This window comes from Momordica charantia, assembly GCF_013281855.1.
Source record: "Momordica charantia cultivar OHB3-1 chromosome 9 unlocalized genomic scaffold, Mcharantia_2.0 BLBB01000009.1, whole genome shotgun sequence".
In the NCBI taxonomy this organism is placed as follows: Eukaryota; Viridiplantae; Streptophyta; class Magnoliopsida; order Cucurbitales; family Cucurbitaceae; genus Momordica; species Momordica charantia.
The window spans coordinates 3,769,606-3,789,292 of NW_028275167.1; the positions used below are offsets into that span (position 1 = coordinate 3,769,606).

General features: G+C 33.6%; 2 protein-coding genes across 4 annotated transcripts; both read left to right on the top strand.

Moving 5' to 3' along the window:
- The first annotated feature begins 124 nt into the window (after positions 1–124).
- On the top strand, positions 125–2,414 carry LOC111014426 (uncharacterized). Of its 3 annotated transcripts, XM_088116887.1 has the most exons (4): positions 125–303; positions 377–452; positions 605–2,077; positions 2,177–2,414. In XM_088116887.1, exon 3 carries the CDS (start codon positions 611–613, stop codon positions 1,517–1,519), a length of 909 nt encoding a protein of 302 aa, XP_087973013.1. In that variant the 5' UTR covers positions 125–303; positions 377–452; positions 605–610; the 3' UTR covers positions 1,520–2,077; positions 2,177–2,414. The 3 variants fall into 3 exon arrangements, with proteins under 3 accessions (XP_087973013.1, XP_087973012.1, XP_022144844.1); XM_088116886.1 differs by having other exon boundaries at positions 377–2,077; XM_022289152.2 differs by having other exon boundaries at positions 125–2,048.
- A 12,704-nt stretch (positions 2,415–15,118) lies between these two features.
- On the top strand, positions 15,119–17,799 carry LOC148208848 (uncharacterized). The gene is made up of 5 exons (XM_088116973.1): positions 15,119–15,391; positions 15,452–15,706; positions 15,837–15,972; positions 16,064–16,125; positions 16,332–17,799. The coding sequence occupies exons 1-5, from the start codon at positions 15,119–15,121 to the stop codon at positions 16,965–16,967; spliced, it is 1,362 nt and encodes a 453-aa protein (XP_087973099.1). The 3' UTR covers positions 16,968–17,799.
- The last annotated feature ends 1,888 nt before the right edge of the window (positions 17,800–19,687 follow it).

The window sequence follows — 19,687 nt, forward strand, 5'->3', positions numbered from 1 at the left end:
TTTAAAAAAAAAAAAAAAATATATATATATATAGGGAGAAATAAGGAAAAGGATTGGTGTGACGGTGGTTGGATAATTTCGATAATAAACTAAACTTAAAATCTAAATAAATTGTAGGCTTAAAATCTTGTTTGATTCACAGAGAAAGAGAAACAGAGGCTTCGCCAAACGACATCCCCGCCAAAGACGAAGCTCTCGACTTTTATGTGTACTGCCAGACTCCCAATTCCACAGTCATAACCCTCACCGAACCGCAATTTCTTGGAGAAAAAATGAAAGCACAGCACACAATTCGATTGACAAGTAATTTCTTCAAACAATTTTAGCCTAACAATCCTTGCAATCTACTGAGCAAAACTCTGCTTTCGATTTCTAGGGTTTCAGGGATTTGAATTTCAACGGTTGGATTATCCAATTCCATGCCTCAAACTCGCATGGCCTAATTTCATTCTGTACGTTGTCGTCGTTCCTTGTTAGGGTTTGCGGTTTCTCTTTTGCTTTTTTTTGTGTTCTCGTCTTGTTTCTGTGATTTGGGTGTTCGCAAATTTGCTTCTGCTTCTGCTTCGGTTTGATTTGATAGATGAATGATATGGATCGTGCTCAGATCTTGATGAATCGAAACTTCGTCGTTTGGACTCAACCTCCTCCACTTCTGCCGCTTGAGAATCGAGGTATGTTTCTTCAAGGCTCCCAAAGATCACTGTCCTCAGCTCCTACTGTTAATCAAGGGCGAGGTTTCAGGAAGGGGAAAAGGCCCGACGTGAGGCGAAAAGACTCCGTTGCAACGCCGTATAAACCCTCGAATTGGAACGAATTGCAGTACCCGAACCGCTTGAAATCCAGGCGGTTCTATCCGAAGAAGAAGTCCAACTACCGATTCCCTCCGTTCGCGCCCCGTAATACCACTTCCTTCTTAATTCGTGCCAAAAGATCCGGCGGTATTGCCTCGCTTGTATCGCCGTATCCGGTAACCCCTGCCGTGTTACCGACTCCAATATTTTCGCCTCTCAGGGAAGTTCTTGTCGATATGGCCAAAGAGGAGTGGGGTGTTGACGGCTATGGCTCGATGAAGGGTCTGATTAGGCTTCGGTCCTCAAAAGATTACGAGGACGAAGACGAAGAAGATGAAGTTGGGGGATCCGGTGATAGCGATGTGGAAGGACATTTGGAGGTGGAGAGACGGCTGGACCATGATTTAAGTAGGTTTGAAATGATCTGCCCAACTTCTGGTGGTGAAGAACAGAGCACCCTTTTGGAGAGTAGAGTGGATGATCAAGATTCTCACATAGCGCAGCTTGAGGAGGAGAATTTGACATTGAAGGAAAGGGTTTTCTTCATGGAGAGAGAATTGGAAGACCTGAGAAGAAGGGTCCAGTGCTTGGAAACTGAAGGATGGCGCTTGCATCCGGTGGACAATAACAACAAAGAGGAGACTGCAGCGTCCGAGAATGCCTTTGAGAATGGTGGAATCGGCCATGCGTGCTCCGAGACGAGCATTAATGACATTGGCAATGAATGAGATGACAACTCTCATCTACCAAGGTTCAATTTGGTGAATTTGTGAAATATATTGCATTAGTCTCCCTCTTGTTTTAGGATTTTTAGATTTTTACTTTCAGTTTCGTGTAGTTTAGTGGTTCTTTCTTTATCCTTTCCCTTGTGGGTCTGACTCAAATCAGAATCTGTTGACCTCCACAATGAGAGATAGATAGGTTTAAGTAGTGTGCAGAGCTAACCCTTATGTATGAAGTTTGTCCTATCTGTTCTTTTGTTCATATATCTTAATCTTTTGGTCTTTAGATGTTCCTTTCCTTGGAATCTGTTCTCTCCATTTCTCTTGATTTCATTTAAGAGTAATCTTAAAGCTCGACTTCTTTTTTCAAGTTGCAAATGAATTGTAGATTACAGGGATGTGTTTTGTGGTTCACAGATCTTTGTTTTCTAATGGAACACAGTTCATGAAGTGTTAGATTGCAGGGCCCATTGTTTTCAGAACATCGATGGAGCAGCAGCATTAGAAGAAAAGATTTGTAAAAGAAGTTTTCCTGGTGAGCCTTCACTCCAGGAAATTTTCGCAGTACGTACTTCATACGAATTCTCTTGTTCAACCAACGTTATATCATTCTTAAATGATGTTGACATAGTTGAATGTGTGAATGGTTGTTCTTGTTCTCAGTTTTGGGCCATACAAGCTTGTCTGCCGGAGCCTGGAATATGCCGCTCCGGCCAGCACCGTCGTTCTCCAATGTTCTTCAGAAAGCTTCCTCAGTTTTCTGAAGCCATGGGCATTGAAGCTGAAGTTCATTGACTATTTTATACTATGTATGATTATGAGAACAGGTTGTTTTCTTTTTCCCTTGATGGCCTTTTCCTCATTGAATAATTAATTTTTTTAATATATTATAATTTGTGAATTACAGCCTAAATGAGATAATTTATTTTAAACTTTTTTTGGGACGTTGGCGCATTTCTTTATAATGTTTGGCAAGTGTCTTTTCTGAAAGGGACAAATGTAGAGAAAAATAATCGAATTGTTTATCTTAAACTGTACAAGTTTATGAATTTCAGTTTTTGCCCTATCTACTCAAATCTTTACAAATAGTAACCAACCAATAATTGAGGTCAATTTTGGAAAACTTTAGGTTTTGTTCGATAATTATTTTGTTTTTTAGAATTATATTTGTTTTTGTATAATATCTAAGTTTTTTACATCTCTTGAAAACACAATTAAATTTTTAGTCAAATTTGAAAAATAAAAACAAGTTTTTGAAGACTATTTTTCAGCCTAGATATTGAAAAGTTTAATAAGAACGGTATAACAAAACAAATGAACTTGCTTTTCAGTTTCTATTTAAACGGACTTTAAAAAGTAGTTTAGTTTCCGAAAAAATATTTTTGTCTTTTGAACTTGCTTAAGAATTCAAATGAGACCGTAAAGATTGTCACAAGTTTAGAAATGAAAAAACAATTTGGGCCGGGCCGAGATTTGCGGGCTTAAGGAAGCCCAGCCCAAGTAGTGTTTCCGGGTCAAAAGTTTTGAGTTGATGGGTTCGCACGTGCAGCGGAGGGTACAGAAGGTGAAAGCGTGTTGTCTGTTATGTGTGGTGGCAGTGGGGCCCACACCGAGCGTCAAGTATATGGTGATGGGATGAGAGATGATGATCACAATGATGCAAAAAGTGTTATTTTCATGATTGCACCCGACATATGATATGATTGATCACACCAGATTATGCCCTTCAATCGCTGTTGATATTAAATTAACTAGTTTTTAAACTTTCAAATTTAGTTCATGATATTTAGTAGATAATAATTTAGTTTATTCTCTATGGTAAAATTTTTTGTTAAACCTTTTATATATCTAAATCAATAAACTAATGAAGGATCGAATGTGATGTGTTAATAAGTTACAAATTCTAAATCGTTATATAATAAATATTGATATTTAGTTTTGATGAAAACTTTTAAGGTAGTGACTGCATTTTTATAAAGTTTAAATTATATGGATTAAATTGTTACGTATTTAAATCTAGCGGTTAAATTGTTACAAATTTAAAAGTACAATTACTAACTGATTACAAATTTTTAGTAAAAATACATGGGCAAACTGAACTGTGATTAAAATTTTCACCTTCGATATGGTGTTTATAATCTCATTCCTCTTCATCTCATTCTCGTGGGCTCCACTCTTTAAAATGATTACTTTAGAAGATCTATTATTTTGCAATTAATTAATTTACACTTTTTATTATATTTTTTTTGTTTAATTACACTACTAATACATAACTCATCACTTTTATAATTTGATGTGACTTTTAAAACATTACAGATTTTTATTTTATTTCTGAATTATTTAATATTTTTATTATTAATTAATATAAATAAAAAAGTTATAAAATATAACTCATTATTATTCAATATTAGAAGAACGAAATTTAATAATATTTTATATTAATGATGGTTGTTCTAATAAAAACATTCTTTTAGGAATGTAATCTTATTTTCGTTATTTATTACTTTTTAATATTAAATAAATTATTGTGACGAAAAAATATTTACTATTACTAAACTAGTATCAAATAAATTAAAATTTATTATTATTTTAATTAAAAACTATTGGTACAATAATGCATTTGTATTTAGTCGAAAATAAAAGATGAGTGTACGAATAATCATCCTACCTTATTCATTTTTGATTTGAGACAATTTAATAAACAACATCAAATTAATTTCTAATTTTAATTTCATAACATTTTTTTAACATCAACCCTTTTTTTAAATATAACTATGAATTTGTATAAATAATTCTTTTAAAAATTAACATAAATAAAATATAAAAGTACAACCACTAAAAAAATAGTTTTGAAAGTAGATAAATTAAAATAATATTGAAACCTAGAATGGAATAAAAAGGGGGAAGTGGGAGAAATGAGAATGGAGTTTGTTTGATTGGACCGATGAAAACGCAATAATGAAGATTGACTCTTTGTCTGTCTTTTGCACGCGTTTCTGTTATTTTATTTTCACCCCCTCATTTTTCATTTATTCATCCTTCGTATTTTAATTTTTGTAAATATTGCAAAAACTCTCTATAAACCATCCTACCATCATACTCTCCAAATTTACCATTCAGGTATTTGATTAATATAGTTGCAATCATTTCATACCAAAGTGCTGATTTATGAAGTTAAAACTTTGAGGGTATAATTGTCATTTTCAATTGTCGCCACATCATCTTTAAGAATTTATCATTAGCATGTCATATAAGTGTTCAGCTTAGAGGGTTATTGATTTCTACACAAAATTTTAAATTTAATTAACACGTGTCTTACAAGTTTATAGATCTATTGTAAAGTAGCTTCCTTTTTCCTGCTTTAATTAGTTTTATTTTTCTAATTTATAAAGGATTCATGTATGTCTGAATTTTTTTTTAAGAAAAAAAAAGTGCCCAAATGCCTAAAAGGGGAGAGAATTCAAACTGACGACCTTTTAGTTTGAGGTATATGCCAATTACCGTTGAACTATATTCATTTCGGTAAAATCAAATCAAAGTTCCTAGTTATATAATTATATAAATGAGTAAGGAAACCCATTCAATAATTTCCATAGTTATTGAAGCATGTGCAATAAATTAACAATACATGGCAATAAATAAACCATTCCAACTAATCCTCCATTTTTTCTTTTATTTTTTAATTAAAAAATATATAGATTATGATTCCCGCCTTCGATCTTTTGGTCGAAAATATAATATATATGTAGAATTGGACCTAGACTCAAATTAACTTAAATTATCTATTGATACATTCTAAAATTAGTCATGATATAGAAAAATAATTACTCAATTATTCGTGTTACTGACTACTCAATTATTCGTGTTACTGACTAGTTATAATTTGTGTCTTAACCTACTATATATCTTTCAATAATTAAATATTTGATTAACTAAAAAATATTTTATTTAATTAAACATAATCTAAATAAACAGTATATTAAAATTTTATTTATCGCCCAAAATTACGAATCCGTAATATTATATTTTAAAAAGTACAATTAATTAATAATTTTATAACGAAAAGAGTAAAATTCTTTCCTAGAACAAAATAGTTGAATGTGAAAATATTAAAATAATTTTTTTTTTGAATTTTGATAACGTGGCATAGAAAATTCGAACTTTTTTGAGAGAGAAATATAAGTATATAATAAAATAACAGTAAAATTAAAAAAACAATTAAAACAAAAACAAAAGTTTCGAGGATAAAATTATTTTTATAATTTAGAATAAAAATTGATTAAAATATTTCGTATGTAAGTATGGAGAAGGGAAGGGGACCGTACTAATGATTGCTATTGGCTACGACTAGTCATATTTTTTATTATTTTTGTGATAATAATAATATTATAATTATTCTCTTCGAAAACAATTATAATTATTATTATTTGGTGGGGTATTTGAACTTTTTCGCTTTCTTCCAACGCTGCCCTGATTGCCTCGATCCAATGGCGGGCCCCAGCGATCTACTTTCTCTTCTTTGTGGGTCCCACTGCTTTCTTCCTTCTAATTGGTCCACGTCATCGCCTTCGTGTTTCCTTTTCCCTACACACCTTTCAATTTTGCACTTCTTCTTGTCTTAGATTTATAATAATACGTATATTTTATCATTATTAAATAAATATTATTTTTCGACCTTTGCTAATTTCAAATAGACTAAAATAAATGAGCATTTTAGTAAGGACTTTAGATGGGTGGAGAAAGAGTCGAGAGGTGACCGAGAATGAAAAATATTAAAAGGATTGAGAGAGATAAATGAAGTTTTTGAGAGGGAGAAACAATTATTTAAGAAAAGTGGAATTTGTAAATATGAATATAAAATATTTGGAAATTTAAAAGGGTCGTGGGATTTGAGTGAATTTTGGAGAGGGAGAGAAAGTGGCCGGGGGAGAAATGGGTAGAATTTGAGGGCATTTCAAGAGAGGAATGAATCACAAATTGTCTTCGAAATAATATAGAAAATAATTAAAATTAAAGGGTATAGATTTTCTCCTTATTTTACGGTATAGATATAGATTGGTTAAATTACAATTTCAATCATTTCATGTTGAGCTTTTAATGGATATTGGTGAAAATGTTTAGATTTCATTTTTATTGAAATATCATTGTCAAATTGTCGATTGAACTTGTTGGCTCTCCCACCTGGGGCAGAATAGACAAGTCCTCCCAAAATAAGAACATCAAAAAGAGAAATAGTTGTGGGCACTAACGACGATGAAGCTGGTAATCGAATTGACGCAACCGAATATTCATATTAGTTATATGTTGTTGATGTTTTTTACATTTTATCAAATTTTTGCGATACTATAAAAATGTCAATTCAACCCTCATTTCGATTCAAATACATAGATATATATAGAAAATGTCAATGAAAACTTAATACGAATCTTCGTCTTATATAGATCTATACTCTTAACTATTTATAACTTTATTTAATATTTGTGTGTAGCAAATGTGTGAACTTGCCCAAAATTAACCTATCACATAACATAATATAGTCAACATACCACATAAGTATTAATTTGACTAAGTTGATGACCGCAGGTATGTTAGACATAAATTAAAGTTCTACAACTTATTATTATATTTTTTTAAGTATATAGAGACTAAATAGACAAAGTTCAAGAACATAATCTATAATATTTAAAGTTATTTTATACCTCATAATTTTAATAAATCTGAATTTGTGTAATACATATGTATTGTATTTAAAGTCTGCAAAATTACATTTTGAATAAATTTTCGTTTGTTTTACTTTGTATAGGTTTACAATGGGTTGTAGTCCATAAACTCCAAATTTTGTTATAAAGGCGATGAAGTTACGAAATTAACTAATTTATAGGTTGAAATACATAAACTTGACTTCTCATTGGTTACGTAAATTGAGCTCACGGCTAAACTCATAAACGTTATTAAAGTAATTCAATTCAACTTGTTCACCTTAGAGTCTTGAATTTATTCGATTAACGTGATTTTCATTTTGGGTTGATGGTAAATTCTTCAAAACAATTGTCAAAGCCATATCTCACATTTTATGTTTGAAAGTAACTTTATGTGGGCTTAAGCATGAAAAGAGAGGAAAAAAAAAGATTAAACATAATGATATTGTTATAGAAACATTTATTATGAGATAATGAGTGGTATAATCCAAATCAAGCTAATTATAACAAAGCAATCTCAATTATAAAGTAATAATTAATGAATATTATAAAGTGAGGAGGGGGCATTCAAAGTGGGGCTCATCCCAAAGTCAAAAAAGATGATAACGCATGCTCTGACATCAGATACGCCCATGCACCACACACATCCATTTACTTTTATTGCCAATCTAATCAAATTAAATAATACACTTTTCACTTTGGTCTTGCTGTCTAGTTCCACATTAGTTAAATAAACAAAATATTATAGATATGTCACGTTTCATCATTGGAGGTTAACCCGAGCGAGGAGACACGTGGGGAGAATCTTCGAAAAAATATTTGTCGAACTCGATATTCGATCAGAAACCTCATACCAATGAAGATAATTGCCGTCTCTTATATATCCATGATCACCTCCTTCCCTATCCAATGTGGAACTCTGTTTGCAATCACCTCATAAATTATCGAACAAAAAGTAATCATTTTGATTTTGTCACCGTATCGTATGATCTCTTCCTGGTCGCCCATGTCAATGAGTCCAAGAGCCAAAATAGAGTAATCCTTGAAGTTTGTGGACTAAAATGAGCTTTATAAACATTTCCTTCACCATAAAAACAAAATATGTTTGAAAATCGACACTATCTTATTAAATGTAGTTTTTTTAGTACATCATAGAGATTTCAACTCACTACTTTTTTTTCGAAGACATATGCCTTAACCAGTTTAACTATACTTAGACTAGCCAACTCCTTAAATATAATTGCAAGTAGAGATAGGTCATGTAAATAAATCAAATGCATGTTTTTTTTTACAATAAATTTATTTAGAAAATTAAAATGTAAGTTACCATAATAGTATTTTAATGTGAAATTTAGAATACTAAAAAATTCAGGACTCTGTCAATAGGAACTTAATTGTCTTAATAATAGCATTTATAAATAAGATATTATAGTTTAAATTCCTCCACCCCACTCATTATGCTAAAAAAAGAAATTTAGAGACTCAAATTAAATAAACCCAATGATGATATAATAATTAATACACTTTATTGAAACAAACCAACGTTTATTTTCTTAATTATTTGATACCAACTATCACGAGGCGTGACCAATTTAATTGTCATATTTACAATGCACCCATATTTAAAATCGAAATCATTCATAATAAAACTTATTATAAACCTGCACATTTAATAAAAATCATAAGTCATCCTAGAAGTAGGCTCATTATGTTGCCCCTATGAAGATTCCATCCAAAATTATCTTATAAAATTGACTTGAGGTTCATTCGCATTAATTTGCATCTTAACATTACAATTTCAACAAAATATCATGTGAAATACAAATTAAAGTATATAAATAGCACGAGCAAACAAATTTGTAATAACCATTTTGTTCTTAATTTGGTATTTTAAGAATCTCTATTTCTAAGCTGAATTTCTAAAATTAAAGTACATTATTAAAAAATATGAATTTTACATAATTAAGCATACCAAAAAATCGTGATAAAATAAGCATATCTTTTTTTAAAACAAAAAGACTAAAAACGAAGGGCTATTCGGTAAGAGTTATGGTTTTTGTTTTTTGTTTCTAAGAATTATGTAAACTTTCTCTCAACTTATTTAGTATGTATTTCACTGTTTTTTTACGAATACATTTAAGCTCTTAGTCAGATATATTTTTTAATTAAAAATTATTTTTTTGTCTTTAGGTCCGTTTATTTATCCCGTAATCGTAATGAAAATTTTATTTGTTGTTGTTTATCAAATTATAGGAATGGAATCAAATGGTGGGACCAACGTGAAATTTTGTAATCTCATCCTCTAAAAACGTAACAAATCCCCTGCGACTTTATTAATTTCATTCTTATTCTTTATTCTGTGGACCCCACATATTTTTTATAATTAGTTTACAACTCTTTCTCTCTCATCTATTAATTAGGCTCATACACTATTTAATTAATTTTTTTTTTATATTTTTCTAATTTCTTCTCTATTTATATTTCAATTTTTATTATTTGATGGAATTTTATTATATAATATTATAAATTTATTTTTAAATATTAGTTGATGGGATTTTAAAATATAAATTATTATTTTCAAATATTAGAGTAATAAATTGAATAGTATATTATATTAAATTATAGTTGTTCAATTAAAAAATTATTTTATTTGGTACGTTGTTACGCCCCTTCAGCAATACAACGAGAAATAGGCCCCCTGCTACGGCAGTCGCCGCTCCAAGACCTACGGTTACGAGGAATCCTTCCTTCAAACAGTTTTAGTAAACAACGTCAAAGACATCCTATTACGATTCCATAAAATTTTTGGTAAACAAGGAATAGCATTCTCATTCCGATTCATTCCCATTAGGATTACGAGTAAGTAAGCAGAGTCTTAATTCATAAGATTTGGTATAGATTTTGAAATAAATATTTATTAGAAGAAAGTAGATAACATGAAAAGAAAACATATAATTTAAACTACTGTTATAAAATAAATTTTAAAAGACGTTAAACAAAACCCAAAATGGTTTTTGACCTAAATATATGATTGGTTTTTTTTTTTTTTAATGTCAAAATTGAATTTTCATTGGAGTTGGGATTTACCTAATCCATCCATCTGCCCTTTTAATTCCAACCCATAATAAATGAAATGTGAAGCTTTTCTTCCCCTCTAGACATTTTTATTTTTGGGGAAAAAAAGAGCAATAATGATATTCAAATGCTAAAAATAATATTCAAGGGAAAAGGGAACCTTCTTCCTACTTTTGCCGTTTTGCCCACATCCCGGTGTCGTTTTGATATTTATACCCACCCACCACGAATATTTATATTTCTCTCTCCAAAAAGTCAAATATCTGACCTCAAAACAATGGAAAAAAAAAGTCAAATGTCTGTTTGCATGAATGCCACGTAAATAAAAAGAAATGCTTAAAAAGATAACTACTATATTCACATTGAAATTTGTTGGCTCGTTTTGATGGTTTCATTATTAAGGGCCGTTTAGTAGTATTTGTAAATCTAGCAAATTTTATCATTACACAGAGATCGGGGAGGACTCAATCTCGAAGGGAAAAGATGTATTCCATTACATCTAATTTTAGTAAAACATTGGAATTAACCAGATACCTGTGGAGGACACTACGGTGATGATCGTTATCAGCCAACATCTTACGATAGTGAAACATACATCGTGATTTATGGTGACTGGAGCACACCCTCCAATCGTTTACCGTGCGAGTTAGGTCGTATGTTCAAGTATACATGCCTGATTGATAGCTAGTCTCAAAACAACTTAGAAAGTTACTAATTTGAGTGTTGGAATATAGTTTTTTAATTTTAGAGGTTCTACGAACACCTCAGATATTTTTGCAGCTTATCTCGAGACCATATGAACTTTCACGCAAGCAGAAAATTATTTAATTCAAAAAAAAACAAACACGAATTGTTCTTAATGTTGGGAAGAAAAAGTACTTAATTATTATGATGTTTCATAATTATTTTTCATTACGATATAATTTTTTAGAAAATTTCATGACGATATCATTGAATAAGATAAACAATAATTTTACATTATCGCTCTTTTTTAATTTTTAATTTGCCTAGGCTTTCTTTATGGATAAATAAATATTAACCTATGCAATCAAAATTTAAAGAAATTAAAAGAAAAATTGTGGATAATAATTTAATGGAGAATGAAATTTGATTTCCGCGCTTTTCCCTTTTCAACACAATAACTTTTTTTTTCTTCTCTCTCTCTAAACCTATTTCGATCAATATTTTATAATAATAATAAATAAATAAATAATTTAATTTATTTAGGTTTGCTTTTTGCATGACTTCAATAATTACAACGATCCTAAAAGCGTGACATCTGGCAAACACTGTCATCGCATAGTTGACCTGTTACCGTTCGTTCCTGTCGTCTCCCCCGTCACCTCCTTCCTTTCTCCTGTATTTATTGTTCGGTTCGGTTAATTATTGCCTCCCCATCAATTTCTCCATTTAAATTATTCAAAAAGGAAAATAAATAAACAATAAAATCATTTTTGCCATTTTTTTCAGATAACCTTTATTTTTAAAAAATGTTTTTGTTATAATTTTTCATTACAATCTTGGCCCTTAACTTTTCATTTTCTCTTATTCGTTTAAAAAAAAAGTGTAAATTTATCTTAAAACTTAATATTTGCAACTTCATGGTCAAATTCCCAAATTCAGGTTGATTTTAATCGGTTTCCAATAAATATTAAATTTAGTCAACCTAATTTAATTAAATGTCTCAAAATAACATTGACAATTTTCATTTATACTACATTTTCTTTGGTAAAATACTAATTCCAATAAAAAAATTGTTGTTACTGAGATCTAAAGAGGTCCACGTCTCTTAGAGAATGCGGTCATCGAACAAATGAACCTAACAACAATTCTCGACACCTGTGCAGTGTCTCGCCTAATGTTCTTCAACAATCAAGTTAGTAATCGGACAAAAATGTAGTATTGAGCCCCTTAGAAATTTCGTGACAGATTTTTCACTTATCATGTAGTTGTGGTGGTTCTTCTCTTTTATAGGTGTTCATGACCAATCAATTACAAAGACATTATGTACGTGGCATGGTAGGGTCCGTTGTCATACAAGATTATGACGGAAAGTTAGGGGACATTCTCAGGATGTGGTAGTTGTACCATCGTCCGCCACCTTGCTCCTCTGCAACTATTATCTGCATGGTGCGTTGCGTCTCTTTATACTACGCTACATGTTCCCAGAACGCATCCTCCTTATCACTCCTTATCGTATGCTTCATATGGTAGGTGGTTCCTACAGCCAGCTGACACCGCTACACCTTTACTCCTAGTAAAAATGAACAAAAAATAATGTAAAATTTTTATTAAATGATATGGGATGAACTAATTTTATGTAAAGTTTACCTACTAAAACTGTTTAAAAATCTAAAAAATGAGAATTCGATAAATCCCAATTGACCCAAGATTTGGTTTTTTTTCTTTCTTTTTGGAATAATGGATTTTTGGTGTTGGTTTGGTATCAATCTTGTCAACCAGGTCAAATAAAAACATGAGAAGCTTGTGGAACTCAACTGCCAAATTGATTTGAACTTTATATTTTTCAATTCATTTTTTAACCCCAAAAAAAAAAAAAAGAAACCCCCCCCCCCCCCCCCCCCCCCTCCGTCGCAGGCGGTGGTCCGGTGGGCCGTGGGCAACTGAAAAAATAAAGTGAGAACCGAGAATTAATTATTAGAAAAAGAAAAAGAGAAAAAAAAAAAACAAGTTCCAAAAAAAGCTGCAGAAAAAAAGTGAAATTGATTTTGTTTGGTTTGCTTTATAGGAAGGCACTTGATTTTGCGCAGAAGGGAGATTTCTTGGGTAAAACAGAAAGGCTGCGAAAAATCTTTTGGAGTTAATGTTTGACTTATCACTTCAAAACCCCCCATTTACTTTTTTTATTATTTATTCTTTTTTCTTTTTGCATCTTTTTTTTAATAAAATTAAATAATTATATGATTCATGATTTTTAATTTGTTCAAAACTTATTGTTTCATCTTTTTTCTTCAAAATAGTGATAAATGAATTATTGATTGAAAAGATACTTTCACTATTTTGTCTATTTTTTTCATTTGACAAATCTCGTTTAAAATGTGCCGTCACCGTTCATTTAGCTTAGCTTGTAAATTAAATCCCCAACTAAGAATATAGTTGGTAGTTGAGAAAAAAAAAATAATAATAACAATAGCAAATAGTTATTCCTATTCAATACCATAATTGTTTTTTTTTCTAATTTAAAATAAATATCACCAATAATTTTATCGCTTTATTTATAAATATCGTGTTTAGTAATATTTTCTTTACCAACATTAAATCTTTGACAATCAAGAAATGCAAAAACATAAATTTTTTATAAAAACCAGGGAGTTGTCAATTTTTTAACTGGTGACGATAGTTTACTTTTATGAAGTATAATGTTGTTTTAGAGGGCTTAAATAGACATTTCTCATCCATTTTTAAATGTTAATAGGGTCAAATTCGTGCTAAAGGCTTTAGAGTTAGGAACAAATTTGGAGATAATTTTTACGAATGATTCTGAATTCCAAGATTAACCAATCTTTAAATTTGTCATGTGCAATGATAAAAGCTATGTTTCTTGCATAAAAGCTTGGTTTGAATGATTATTACAAGCTAGATGATACCACTTTTATATTTACCATCATTTCTCTTTAGAAATTATTGAAGTAATAGTTATAATATGATTGTGATTTCTATCATTATTTTTTCCCATGCATTTCATACTCATAAAAAGTGAGAATAATGGCCAACAATATGAACATAACTCAATTGGTTAAGACATCTGTTTCCGACTAAAAGATCGTGAGTTCAAATTCAAAAAAAAATAGAAATTATTTTTATTTTAGTATTATTTGTAATCTTTCTTCGCATTAAGATTGATATAGATATTCGAATATTATTGGGAGGATTAGATTAAGACTTTGCATAGAGATGATTCTAGACATGTTGATTATTACTTGGCTTCAAACCCAACATTTACTTTTCAATTATGTGCAATATGACATGTTCAATTGTTCATAATAAAAAATAAAGTTGAACTATCATGACTTTTTTTGTTTCTTCATGAAAAAATAGTCAAATTTGAATGATGTGTTGGCTAGAATGCTAGATTCAGACTTCTTTTAAAATGGGAATTAAAATGAAATAAAATCATATATTTTTAAAATGTATACCAAATTATTAATACAATTACCATTTATATGTGAAAAAAAAAATCTTTATGAATATATTAGATGTCCACAACTTTGTGTGTATACATTTTTAGAATATAACATCATAAACAAGGAACGAGGATTCGAACTTACGTCTCATAAGGAGAGGTACAAATGTTTTACCCAATTATATTTAGGTTGGCATATTTTTTATGGCTAAATATATGTTTTAGCCCGTAATGTTTATACGCTTATTGTTAACGTAACTTCAGCAAGGAAGTTGAAGCCACACACCACGTCATAGTCAAAACAAGAATATCTATTATTGTGCATTTTTGTTACAATATTTTTGTTAAAGTTTAGATTCTTTTTCTTCTAAACTTAGGATATACTTTTGTATAAATAGAGCTTTTGAGTGCCATCATAATACAGTGAAATATAAACATCATACCTTATGTGTGAAACTTCCTCTTGTGAAATTCTAACTTGGTATCAGAGTTGTAATGGCCAACGCCTCCTCCAACACCTCTACCCACCCCACCTTTAGCAGCCCACCACTCAATCAATTGCTTAACCAAATCACCACAATAAAGCTAGATAGAACCAATTACTTGTTGTGGAAAAACCTAACCTTACCCATATTACGAAGTTACAAACTAGAGAGACACCTCTCCGGCGAGCACCCATGTCCGCCTATGTTTGTGCAACAGTCGATTGGTAATATGGAAACAAGCCAAACGAACATATCTGCACCATCGAGTTCCTCTATAGCAACAGAAGCAGCCGTCAATCCACTATATGAGTCATGGGTAACTACCGACCAGCTACTTCTTGGTTGGTTGTACAACTCTATAACTCCAGAAGTTGCAACACAGGTGATGGGGTACGAAAATGCTTGTGATTTATGGACTGCCATACAAGAACTCTTTGGAGTACAGTCTCAGGCGGAAGAAGATTATCTCCGTCAGGTATTTCAACAAACTCGAAAAGGTTCTCTTAAAATGACTGATTTTTTGCGTGTTATGAAGTCTCATGCAGACAATTTGGGTCAAGCTGGAAGCCTCGTACCCACTCGATCTTTGATTTCTCAAGTTCTGCTGGGATTAGATGAAGAGTATAATCCTGTGGTAGCAACGATCCAAGGAAAACGAGGGATTTCGTGGCCTGAAATGCAAGCCGAATTGTTGGTATTTGAGAAGAGGTTAGAACTTCAGAATTCTCATAAAAATACAGTATCTTTTAACAACTCTGTTTCTGTGAATATGGCTAATAGTAGCAGAAGTGTAAGTGGTGGAAACCAACGTCAAAATCAAAACTCTCGGCCACCATTCAACAACAATCGGGGGGGGGGGGGGTGGTCGAAATCGAGGTAGAGGATGGTGGAACAACAACAATAGTCGGTAAATTTGTCAGGTGTGTGGTAAACCTGGACATTCAGCACTAACGTGCTACCATCGATTTGATAAGGAGTACAGGAACAATACACAAAGCCAGGGTAAAAACTTCAATGGCGACTCTAACCAGGGGGTTAACAACAACTCTGGACAAGGTACATTTTATGCCTTCACAGCAACCCAAAATAACAATCCTTTTTTGGCCAATCCAGAAACAGTGATAGACCCGAATTGGTATGTGGATAGTGGTGCTTCAAATCATGTCACCGCCGACTACAATAGTATGGTTCAACCTACTGAATATGGAGGTATGGAAAGAGTTACAGTAGGTAATGGCGATAAATTAAAAATATCTCATGTTGGCAAATCCTGTTTAGTTTCTGACGGTGGGTTGATCATGCTTGAAAATGTGTTGTGCGTACCTAACATAGCTAAAAATCTAGTTAGCGTATCTAAACTCGCTAAAGACAATAACGTATACCTTGAATTTCATGCTGATTCTTGTCTTGTAAAGGATATACGTTCGGGCAAGGTGGTGCTGAAAGGGGCTCTTAAGGATGGACTTTACCGCCTCAATACTGTTGGAGTAGTCATTGGGAGTACTTCGACTCCAGTTGACTGTGGCTTGGAGTTGGCTGCTAATAAAACTATTTGTTCTGTGTCTCTTCCCAAATCATCCAGTAGTATAAATGTTGTGGTGTCCAAGGACGTTTGGCATCGTCGACTTGGACATCCATCTTCTCAAGTTTTTAGAAGTTTAATTAAACGTTGTAATCTGCCCTTGAAAGTTCATGATAATGTCAACTTTTGTGAAGCATGCAAATATGGTAAATCTCATGGTCTGCCTTTCCCTCTATCTAGTTCACAAGCTACTGCTCCATTCATGTTAGTGCATACTGATCTATGGGGACCTGCACCTGTTATGTCATCTGATGGGTATAGATACTATGTTCATTTTCTTGATGACTATAGCCGATTTGTATGGATTTATCCTTTGAAGTTAAAGAGTGACACACTTTCAGCATTTAATCATTTTACTACTATGATTAAGACTCAATTTGGCAGCCATATTAAAATGTTACAGTCTGACAATGGAGGAGAATATAAACGAGTCCATCAGTTATGCCATCAGTTGGGGATACAATCTTGATTTTCGTGCCCGTACACTTCTGCGCAAAATGGTCGAGCCGAGCGTAAACATCGCCATATTGTTGAGACCGGTCTCACTTTGCTCGCTCAAGCTTCCATGCCTCTAAGTTTTTGGTGGGAGGCCTTCCTGACATCAACCTTATTAATCAATGGTCTTCCTTCCCCTCTGCTTAATGGTAAGTCTCCAATGGAGTTATTGATACAACGAAGTCTTAACGTCTCCGAGTTGAGAATATTTGGGTGTGCATGCTATCCCTTTTTAAGCCCTTACCATACTCATAAGTTTCAATTTCGAACTAACAAGTGTGTTTATCTTGGTCCAAGTCCAGCTCATAAGGGTCATAAATGTCTCAGCTCATCAGGAAGAGTCTTCATCTCACGACATGTTCAATTCAATGAAGGTGATTATCCATTTGCTTCTGGATTTGGCCTTCAACAATCCACTGTGTCTGACAATTCTTTATCTCATTCCACCGCTGCTCCAAACCTACACACGTGGTTCGGTAGCCTGCCTACTCTTGAACCTGCTACTCACCCACCATCCAACACCCCTCACCCATGCCCACCAAATTTGCCTATCACCCATAACTCTCAGCCTCCTAGATCCCAGGCCCCAACAACCTCTCCAACCTCACCTCCCCAATCACGACCTAATAATCTAGAATTCCCCATAAACAGTCCCCTAAGCCATGAACCTTTACCAATTGACACATCTCCTATTTCTAGCTCATCCCATCAGCTCCCTAATACGATTTCAGCTGACCAACATGCGTTCTCCACCCCCTCCAATCCACCATCTTTCCCTCTATCTCCACTACCCACACTTGAAGCATCTGACCTAAATATACCAACCTCGTCCCCTTTACCTTCTCTCTCTATTCCTGCACCGGAAACTACCTCAGCAGTTGAAAGCTCTATCGCACCTCAGCCTCCCCCACCATTTCAGTCTATCCACCCTATGATTACACGAGGGAAAGCTGGAATATTCAAGCCCAAGGTGGTCCTATCCTCCACTCCCACTGATTGGTCGGTAACAGAACCCACAACTGTTAAGGTTGCTCTTGCTACTCCCATCTGGAAATCAGCGATGGATTTGGAGTATAATGCTCTTATGCAAAATCAGACTTGGACCCTCGTCCCTCCTACTGGTTCAGTCAATGTAGTTGGGTGTAAATGGGTTTTTCGCATCAAACGCAATTTTGATGGCTCGATTCAACGCCACAAGGCACGGTTAGTGGCCAAAGGCTTTCATCAAAGTCCCGGTATTGACTTTTTTGAAACCTCCAGTCCTGTGGTCAAAGCCTCCACTATCCGAGTTGTTCTGTCATTAGCTGTATCTCGAGGCTGGAAACTACGACAACTTGACTTCAACCATGCCTTTCTCAACGGCAAGTTAGATGAAGATGTCTATATGTCTCAACCTCCAGGATATGTCGATCCCAGATATCCGAATTATATCTGCAAACTACATAAAGCACTTTATGGCCTCAAACAAGCTCCTCAAGCTTGGAATGTCACTCTCAAATCTGCCTTGCTTTCTTGAGGCTTCACCAACAGTAGATCAGACACATCCTTGTTCATATATCACCGCGGTCCATCCATCATCCTCCTTCTGGTCTATGTGGATGATGTCATTGTCACTGGAAATAATGTTGCTCTCATAGACAGTCTTGTTGCCACACTAGATAAAACGTTTGCGTTCAAAGATCTTGGCTTCCTCAGTTATTTTCTTGGCCTCCAGGTCACTCATCTCCCTTCCGGAGTTCTTTTAACTCAGGCAAAATACATAGATGACGTGTTGCGTCGCCTGGATATGGAGGGCTTAAAGCCAGCCCCCTCCCCCACTGTATTGGGCAAACACTTGTCAATTTCTGATGGAGAGCCCGTGAGTGATCCCTTTCTATACAGAAGCACTCTTGGTGCCCTTCAATATCTTACCAACACTCGGCCAGACATCGCGTATATTGTTAATCACCTGAGTCAATTTCTCAAACAGCCCACCGACATACATTGGCAAGCTGTGAAGCGGGTGTTACGCTACTTAAGTGGTACAAAACACATGGGCCTCCACATCCAACCAAGTGACACGGTCTCTCTCACAGCTTATTCTGATGCAGACTGGGCATCAAACATTGATGATCGCAAATCAATTGCTGCTTATTGTGTTTTCTTTGGAAACACTCTTGTCTCGTGGTCGTCAAAGAAACAAACGGCTGTTGCTCGCTCCAGTACTGAGTCCGGATATCGTGCTCTTGCTCATGCTTCCGCTGAAATTATTTGGCTGCGACAACTCCTTGGTGAACTTGGTGTCAACGTTAGTTCTCCGCCCATTATTTGGTGTGACAATATCAGTGCTGGTGCTCTAGCAACTAATCCAGTCTTCCACGCTCGGACCAAGCACATTGAAATAGATGTCCACTTTGTTCGGGATCACGTGTTACGCGGTGCTCTTGAAGTTCGTTATGTACCATCTGCTGATCAACTAGCCGATTGCCTGACTAAACCACTCATTCACTCTCAGTTCCACCTACTACGATCCAAACTCGGAGTGCTTGACCTACCCGCTCGTTTGCGGGGGGATGTTAACGTAACTTCAGCAAGGAAGTTGAAGCCACACACCACGTCATAGTCAAAACAAGAATATCTATTATTGTGCATTTTTGTTACAATATTTTTGTTAAAGTTTAGATTTTTTTTCTTCTAAACTTAGGATATACTTTT

Bases quoted from the DNA above. Each gene is read 5' to 3' on its own strand.
- LOC111014426 (XM_022289152.2), top strand. From the start codon at position 581: ATGAATGATATGGATCGTGCTCAGATCTTGATGAATCGAAACTTCGTC.
- LOC148208848 (XM_088116973.1), top strand. From the start codon at position 15,119: ATGTTTGTGCAACAGTCGATTGGTAATATGGAAACAAGCCAAACGAAC. The intron at 15,392-15,451 runs GTATTTCAACAA...CGTGTTATGAAG, and splicing joins AAGAAGATTATCTCCGTCAG to TCTCATGCAGACAATTTGGG. The intron at 16,126-16,331 runs GTATGGAAAGAG...TGTCTTGTAAAG, and splicing joins TCAACCTACTGAATATGGAG to GATATACGTTCGGGCAAGGT.